The 9,740-nt window shown below is 33.2% G+C and overlaps 1 protein-coding gene across 1 annotated transcript in view; it reads left to right on the plus strand.

The window, feature by feature from the left end:
* Positions 1-6,049, plus strand: part of LOC106472554 — a 43,864-nt gene extending 37,815 nt beyond the window's left edge. The window contains exons 10-12 of the mRNA XM_013933205.2: positions 1,593-1,712; positions 3,978-4,140; positions 5,761-6,049. Of these exons, the coding sequence (XP_013788659.1) occupies positions 1,593-1,712; positions 3,978-4,140; positions 5,761-5,827 (350 nt within the window). The 3' untranslated portion in view covers positions 5,828-6,049. The remainder of the gene's footprint in view (positions 1-1,592; positions 1,713-3,977; positions 4,141-5,760) is intronic.
* The last annotated feature ends 3,691 nt before the right edge of the window (positions 6,050-9,740 follow it).

Consider the following 9,740-nt stretch of genomic DNA (forward strand, 5'->3'; position numbering starts at 1 on the left):
CAATTAACAAACGGAGACGTAACAATATAAAATCATCTGTGGATATACCAACCAGGTCTGCGTTTTCCAGTTATTTTTTAAGGCTTCTTACATTTCCAATATTTATTGAATCGTGCTATATTTGCCTATTTCTGTATAGTATAGTTATATATTGATTTTTGTTGTCTTCTGCGTCGTAGAGCAAACATGATAACGAACGACAACATATGTCATGGACAAGCGGTAATTTGATTGTTACATACATGAAATGGAATACTCGTAACTTCCACATTTTGTTTTAACGCTTTTCGCATGTTTTCTTAGTTTTTGGTGTCAAATTTCTATAAATTTGTTATACTTTAACTTGCATTTCATATATATGGATGCTATTCCAAAAGACACTTCACAGCCTGATATATTTTGATCATCTACTTTTACTGGCATAGTTTTAACTACATTCACCAGTGTTCACATTCTAACCCTTTTAATGTATAAACAGTAAAAATACGAAGCGTGATTTATTTATCTATCTCTCGATCAATCAGATCGGTGTTTCTTTGTTTCCAGATAAGATTACACACTTTCAGGGTTTAGAAAAATGATAGATTGCAGTTAGAAAAACATTTTCTGCCTTCGACGCCTGTTGTAAATACAAGAGTGGAGATAACGTTGTATCGTTATCAACCGAAGGAATTGTGCCCGTATTGTTAACTGCCTGAACAAGTAGTTGTGATTTTTTTTTAAATCAAGTACAGTCATTTGCCGTACTTATACATATGATACATACAGTACTGTTGTTTCACTTGAAAGTGCTTACTGTTTTTTTTTTTTACCACAATAACTTTTAGGGTGATAATACTTAGTAGAGAACCTTCCTTTGAAAATTTTAGCAAAAATTTCATATTGGAGTACTAAGCCTAAATATAGTTTTATTATAAATCCCAAGTATAGAGGCAATAAACTTTAATATTTTCTGAAAGTGATAAGCCGCTTAACTTAAACGCTTATATGTCCTTGTAATTAAAAAATGAAGTATAGTGCGTGACTTATCACAGCTTTCATTATATGAAAACATTTGAGAGAAAGACGGAAACCAACCAACAATATACGAGTGAAAAGCAAGTACAAAGAAAAACCAAACTAGATACTCTAAATAGGGGGAAGAAAAGTTAAGATAATGAATGAGTGATAAGAGTAAGTGATTATCACAAGAAAGGCAGATAGACATTTACTTAAGACATATTTAAAAAGGTAGTGAGACAATAAATGAATATCTATATAACCGAAAGGAGTTTGATTCATAAACAGCAGAAAATGTTTGTACTTGTTTGTATGTAAAATACAGTAAATTATATTTAAACACTTCGAAACTTAAGATTTATAATTTAGTATATTTTAGTGTTTGCGGTAAAGGTTACTAATAAAGTAATTAAATTCTTGTAAAGGTTACCAATAAAGTAATTAAATTCTTGTAAAGGTTACCAATAAAGTAATTAAATTCTTGTAAAGGTTAAACGTTTTTCGAAGGACTGTAAGGCTTTCACGATAGGGTACGACATTGCTCATAGTCGCGATTTTAGCTAAACAGAAAACAACAAAAATCTATTTTCCAGAAATTAAGTATGATGAGCTCTCCAACTTGATGAAAAGTGGTCAAGTGACATTGGTTGACGTCAGAGAGCCAAGTGAACTGCAGACTGATGGAAAAATTCCAGGATCAATTAATGTTCCAGGTAAGTTCCTTTTTTTGACAAGCTTTGTTTTAATGTATCACTCACTAGTGGTGTTTCTCAACTATAGCTAGTCATTTCTTGAGTTTTTTTTTTTATATATTAATGCTAGAGAAACTTCAAGAAAGAGTATAGGCGCTTCAGGAGTAAACTTTGAAGAGAATCACGGTAGTGGTTAGAGCAAATGTGTGGGGAACTTGTAAGTGCTTTGTTATTACTGTTAAGTAATTCGTTGTATGTATCTTGTATAAGACATAACTAAGGATAGTGGACCGAGTTTGGCCTAATTGTTAACGTACCGGTTTACGGATTAGAGAGTTTAAGGCTCGAACTGCGATATGCGCATGAACAAGGGCAAGTTTTTGTTATGGGTCTGTTGAACTAGAACAAGAAACTAAACCTGCAATATAATTATTTATTTTCAGTGCAGTACGAGTCCCCTCACAAACTAAAATAAAATGAAAATTCTAAATTAAAAACAATCTCCGGAAGGTAAAGTAAAATGTAGTGGGCACTGCACAGATAGCCCTTGGTTTAGCTTTGTGCTTAATAACAAAGAACGACTCTAGAAAGTTATTTAAGCTGTGTATATGTGGTTATAACCGTAACAGTCAATCCCCTTGTTCAATCATAATTAGTCGTTTAGACGAAGTGTGCAGCTTACCGATTGCCTCGTTGTGGTTAGCATTTCTTGCCTGAAGCTTGGGGTCTCTGACCTGACCGTACCGCCTACGCGTGTCTTAAGAAGCTGCTTAGGTTGAAATACACCGAATGAGTTTGGAAATAAATTTGACTATGTGTCATATAATTTTGAAATAAATGGAACTTAAGAAGGTTCCATTAGAGTATGGAGCTTGTGCTAGTGTGTTTGATACACTTTACTTGATTTATCCATTTGTTATAAATTATTAAGCTTTATTCTCAGATAAACGTGTGCCATCTACCCCTCGCTAAACATAAAACCGTCCAGTTTGAAGCTCTGTACGCAATAATAGTTACATGCGAATAATTGCCTCTATAAAACAACAACAACCACAACAAATGTAAAATAATTCTAACAATTTTGGGGTAACAAGCAAATCCCTTTGATGTTTGGAGAACTATTAAGTGGGTATTTAAAACTACAAATGCTATAATTTTCGTCTTTTTTGTGATACATCACTCATCGAAATATGGCTTTGACTGTCTGATACCGGTATATCAATTGTCGTAACAATAGGTTAATGAGAATTAATCAGGATGTCTAATTTGGTTAACAAAGTATATCTGTATATATCTATCTGTCTGTATATATAATAACCAAATGTCTGTTTCTCTGACATGCTCTATATCTCCTGAACGGTTAATCGTAGGAAAAAAAATGTATTAAAATGCTTCTTTTCAAGGATGCATTACAGGAAAATTATTCATTTGTTTTGCAGTTCCTAAACTTTTATATCGATATCAACATTGATACGTTAGTCTTCGTATGTGCGGACGGTCAATCTGTGAGAAAAAAACTTATTATGAACAAAAATATTTCTTTCTTTGAGGGAATTTCACGAAATAAAAAACGGGACTTCTTCCGTCGATTGATTGAAAGAAATAATTCAGAGAAAAGAGTATGATAGAAAAAAACGCATAAAGAGAGGAACTTTATATATATATTTGATGTTGGTATTATATACATGCATGATTTTATTGCACCATGTTGAATAAATTGATTTTAATTGGATTGCATATCTCCCGTTTGACACTTCTTATAGAAACGACAACTATCAAAAAGCGCTCACTTCGGTAGCAGTCTTTTCTTGCACCTAGTAAAATGACAAGGAACGGTGGCATCGAGCAGAGAAAATTCTCATCCAAACATTTTTACCAATAATGCATTTCAGTTAGTCTCCTTTGCTTAAAAACAAACGCAATGCAATTTTCCTTGTTGAAATAACGCATGGAATGACAAAATACTGTTGTAAATGGCCCACTAGATAATAATATTGTATATATGCCATGATCGAAGGCATTGGATTGACTGCACATATTTTATTTATTCATCACTATTTTTTAGGAAATTTACTGATGAATTGTTTCAATGGGAATCTGCTAGTTAACTATAATATGAACTTTTAATGGGAAAAGTATAGAAGTATTGCATATGTTTGTGAATAGCATATCGTTGATAATATGTTAATTAACAATGCGTGAACGACAGAACATTTATAAGCGATGTACCAAAAAGTAGAGAACAAAAGAAAGAAATAGTAACTGTATATCACGTCTTTCTCCTAGTTTCTCAGGTAGAGAAGGCACTTCAGCTTCCTCCTGCCGCATTTAAAGCCAACTATGATCGCTCCCTACCGGACAAAACCGATGACAAAATCGTATTTCATTGCCGTGCTGGAATGAGAGCATGCCAAGCCACAGAGGTTGCCAGAAAACTGGGTTTTACAAGGTATCATAGTGATATATTCATACTTTAATTTACCTATTGAATTTTAGTCTGTTGATTACCAAAATCTGTGACGTGGAGGCTTAATGCATTTTTGATTCACCACGGCAAATTAAAGAATGCATTAGGCCTCTGTGTCACAGATTCTATTTTCAATTTTATCTTTGTTGAAAATAAAATATATATATGTAATCTGACTAAATAAAGAACAATATATATGTCAGTTAGTTCGTGTGCTTATGCACGTAAGCTCACATGGAAACCCAATATTCCTATTGGCTAGTTGTAGAGTGGTACTTTTACGTTTATACAAATGCAAAACTACGACATTTATAACATTAGCTTTAAGGAAAGTAATATAAACAAACGCGTAAAGAAACACATTAAGTTAATTATTTACCTTTCTGTGGTTTATGAATAGCACAATACCATTACATCTCACTAAAATTACAACAAGCGCCTAAAAAATCAACAATTAGGCGGCAAGTTTAAATACACTTCCGTATGCAAATCACGAGTCTCAGAGTACCTGACCCTCCCAGGTCACAAAGACCTAAATTCCTATTAGGAGAGAGGAGCGAACGAGTTTACCCACTATATATATAATTTACGGCAATTAGCCAGCCCCCCCCCAGTGGCACAGCGGTATGTCTGCGGACTTACAACGCTAGAAACCGGGTTTCGATACCCGTGGTGGGCAGAGCACAGATAGCCCTTGTGTAGCTTTGTGCAAAATTAAAAACAAACAAACAAGCAATTAGCCATAATAGTCACTGCTACAACGTTGTGCGAAAGAAAATAATTACAGGCTTCAGATGACATACAAATGTGATTTAGACTCTTATACAGACAAGAAATTTACAAACACAAAACAAGCATGACGACATTTGATTTTTTACATTTCTTGATATCATAATTTTAAAAATCCACTATTTTAAAACGTCGCTTTATTAAGAGTTTTTAGTCAAAGATTGCGATTATACACAAAGAGAAGATGTTTATACAAACATTTTGCGTTCCTTATTATCAACTATAATGATTAGCGTGCCGGACTGTGGAGCTGAGGTTTTGTGGTTCTTGTCCCGTTGCCGCCAAAAAAAAAAACCATTAAATAATGGCGCTTCACACTTTGGGGCCGTGGATGAAGTATAAAAGTGACGATTGAACCCCACTATTCGGCCTAAGAAAAGTAACTCAAGAGTTAACAGTGGTAGTGTTGACTAACTAACCCACCCCTTAGCATATTACTTTAAACTTAGGGAAGACTAATGCAAATAACCTCAATGGTAAGAGATATGACAGATAAAAAGTTACAACGGTTATAAATAGGAACTACCTTGCAATGTAAATGTATTAAATTTGTTTATCCAATGCCAGAGTAATTTTACAATAGAATAATTGTATATGCCCTTCATATATTTAAAAACAAAACAAAACTCGCGGCTCTGCACAAGAAGTTGAACAGATGGTTCATTAAAAAAAAAAAAATTGAAGGAGGTTTGCATGTCTGTACGTTCGTTTCAATGAAGACAGGCAACAACAGTTGTATAACTTTATAATACTCCTACAATATTCGTTTATGTACTTCTTTATCAAGACTGTGTTTTTATTTTTTACTTACAGTGCCCGTGTGTATAAAGGTAGTTTTCAAGACTGGCAAGCTAACGGTGGAAAGATCGAGAAGCAGTGAACGTACGACTTCTGCTGGCTGGAAGGGAACTTGTCTGTCAGATGAAAATACTGACCAAAAATACCAAAATTACAAGTCTACATATATTTGTATACATTTTAAGAATACATTTTTACTAGTAGTAACCAATTGTGTTACAGGGTAGCTAGACATTTCATGAACGATTTTTTTTAAATTTTAGTTTCTTGTAATGTCAAAAATAAACTGTGATATTATCAGTAATTTCTGTGATTATTTTGTTTGTAGTTAATCACAAAGCTTCACAATGGGCTATCCGGTTTCTAGCGTTGTAAGTCCCCAAACATACCGCGTAATTAATAAGGTATATATATGGGCAATATGCGGTACGCACGTAGTCAGTTGGATTATTTTAACGTTTGTTTTAGATCAAAGTCCCATTGTGTTAACTGCTGTCTCCATCGCGGGAAATCGAACCCCGGATCTTAGCGTTGTAAGTTCGTAGATTTTATACCGCTGTGCTACTGGGAGACTTCTGTGAATATAAAAATGAAGTTATCCAATGAAACAAGTTATGTAATTGTCAAAATGTATATTTTGTTATAGTTATTAAACTGTTTGTTATTGAAGACGGCTATTTAAACTTTAAATTAAATCGATAAAGGGAGATATTTTGTTAACTAAACATCTCGTATATAAAAATGAAGAGGATAGTTGAAAATACAAGCACATAAGTTCATAGAATTACAAATGTAGTTTTTACCAGTTGACGTTGTAGTTGCTCGACATGCTTCGGGAACTAGAACTAGCTTGCTGGTTCTTCTGAATGACAATAAAGTTAATTCAAAGAAGATAATAATAATAATAAAGCAATAATTACTATCAAAACATAGTAAAAATAAGTAATTGATATATTATTGATCCTAACCCAAAAAATATTATTTATAAGTATATACAATTGATAATAATTACAATTCACTTATTTAATCTAGTTCGTGAAAAATGATATAATAGCACCTAGACCACCACCATCTCAGTCGTACTCCAGCTGGTTTGATGACCCCTGGCTTTAAGCGAAAAGCTTCGTCGGCACATATTATAACACTTTACTTTCACTAATAATTTCTTAGAATCTGTAATAATTAAATAGAACATCTGGGGTTTGAAATTGCCGCTGTTTACCAGTAATTATTCGATAAAGTTCATTATTATTTTTTTTTATCATAGATCCTTTCAAAAACAGATCTTAGTGTGCTGATTTTTGTTGTAGATATTTTGTCGCCATGGGAACCTCGATGATAGTCTTTCTTTATGCACTACTTGTAGAGTTTCGATCAGTTATCATAATGTATATACTTTTAAGTCACGTCAGTTAAGTACTATATGTGTTGCTATGACAACTTTGTTGATATCCTAGAAGACTTTCAATCCAACGGTAATTTAGTCGTTCCGACAGCACGGAAACGTCATGCTAAGTAACATGTTTGCTTGGGGAGAGTGATCTTTTAATGGACATCATATATATAATTTTATGTGTCGTTTTAGACTTTATTGAAAGCAACAAAACCCTGAATCACAGATTTGGAGAAATCCATTCCTTCTATGACTCTATATAAATAATGCGAATTTTTATGTTAAACCTCAAGGTTTGAAAGAGTTACCGGTGAAAAGAACAGATTTATTTGAGTACAACGTTTCTTTTATAACAGTGAGACGAATCTCAAAGTATAAGTGAATTAATCAAATAATCGTGTTTCCCTCAGTGGACAACGGTAAATCTACGGACTAACAGCGATAAAATCTGTGGCTCTGTTCCCCGCGATGGACACAGTAGATAGCCCAATGTGGCTTTGCTCTGAAAAAGAAAATTTTGTTTAGGATGATAGTAGCCTTATCTGTGTTTTTTTTTAAATTTAAATAACAATACAAATATAACGGTACTCCTGATGTTTTATTTGTTAGGTTTTAATTCTCCTTTTCTTGATGCTTCTAAAATTTTCTCGTGTTTGGGTTTTCGTTATATTTATTATTTGTTGTTTTTCAATCATACATTCATTTACGTTAGACTCTTTTTGTTTTTCGAGATCATCTAGTCAACTGTTTTTCCTATATATAAACTTTCACACACTAAACATTATACATGGTGTGCCTTTACCATATTTTTAATCAGAATATAACTTCGGCCGATGCTTCTAATACTCGTTTTTGGTATAGTTATGATTTTAGTATTTACGTTTAATTTTTTTTTTACTTAATTCGTACCATAAACTAATTAATATTCCATAAATAGTATTGATCCATAAGTGCATCTGTTTTCTTACCACCAGAAGCAGTTTCACAAAATTTGTGTACATACGATAATTAAGTGGGTTTCTCTTTAAAACAAAATATGCTGGTATATTATCAACAATAAGATAAACATAACAGCACGTAAAAGTAGCTTTATAACGCGTTAATGAAATCAATCTAATGTAATCAATTAACTATAGCTGCTTAACATCAGAAATCAATTCACAAGAAAACTTAAAACCCCGGATTTTAAAGTATGTTAAGCTATCAGTTGGACCCTTTTATTATGAACATTTTTGCACGTCGGCTTGTACTAAGTACCTCGTTATTTATATTCTCAAAGCCCATATAAACATACTGTAGTAAGTTTTTTATACTAATGATATATGGTTTTTAAGGTCTTCCTTAAATAAAAAAGATAAATCGATTATAAAAATTTTGATATTTCATAAAATTTTACTTCGTTCCTGGGAATCCAAAATTCCTGGTTGAGAAAGGTTTAATGATATTTTAGTCCGTAATTCCAATAACATCCCACGAGGTTTGGCCACTGCAGCAGGTTAAGTTAGTCCTAAGTTCATATTCTAAGTGAAGAACATAAAAGGGTCTTCATAAATGTAAAATTTTAAAATGTTAAATATTATTATAAACATTATAACCAGCAGTATTAACGTAACTAACCAAGAAAAATATTCCCGTAAAACTAAAAAAATCTACAAAGGTGTCCTAAATAATTTAACCAATAATATCATAGATAATAACTATAAATAGAAAAAAAGTATGTTATTACTTTCACAGTATATAAAAAGTCAGGCAATTACTACCACACAGCCAAACAACAAAAATGTAACAAAATCATACTACTTAAACAACAACAATGGAAACTGTCCTCAAAACCCGTATGGTCAACTCCAATTGATCTTTTTGTTGGCCAGGTGGTTATAGTTGTCGGGCCTAAGGATCAAGACGTGTTTCTGGTGAATTAGCTCTACACTTTCGACACCCTGTTATTGGGTCCAAAGAGCCGGACAAAACCCTGTCTAACTGCCTTCCTTCTGGACAGTACTTCAAAATATACCTGAATCCTAGAGGACACACGGCCATGGGTGTCGTTCAGGTTGAAAAATTCCAGTTCCGTTCTAATTGGTTTGACACAAAGACAAATGTTCTCTAATACTGTGGTTCTCAACTAAGGACCACCAAGTTCTGGTCCCAAGATTTGACGAACCGCCGTTATCAACCGAGGACCAGCTAGTGCTAGTCCAAATATTTCACGGACAGCTTCGTACAATATTAACTTATTAAAAGTACTCTTATATAACGTTGTACAACAATATACTTCAGTAACTATATTTTAAAATACCTTTTTTTTTTAAAAAAAAACCTATTTTCGGCCCGGCTGAAATCTCCTTGTTGATCGGCGGTTACATCACAGTTTACAAAAAAATTATAGAAATGGCTTAAAAACTTCTGAGAATGTTTTATTTTACTTTGTAAGGGAGATGTGTCATAGCCAGGGAACAGGGTAACTAAAGAAAGTGTGTTATCAGCATTATCTGGAGAGTGGCTATCAGTTCACTACATCAGGATCGAATCCAGGCTTAGAGAGTGGATATCAGTTCACTAAATCAGGATCGAATCCAGGCTTAGAGAGTGGATATCAGTT

The sequence above is a fragment of the Limulus polyphemus genome, unplaced genomic scaffold, assembly GCF_000517525.1.
Source record: "Limulus polyphemus unplaced genomic scaffold, Limulus_polyphemus-2.1.2 Scaffold5418, whole genome shotgun sequence".
NCBI lineage: Eukaryota > Metazoa > Arthropoda > Merostomata > Xiphosura > Limulidae > Limulus > Limulus polyphemus.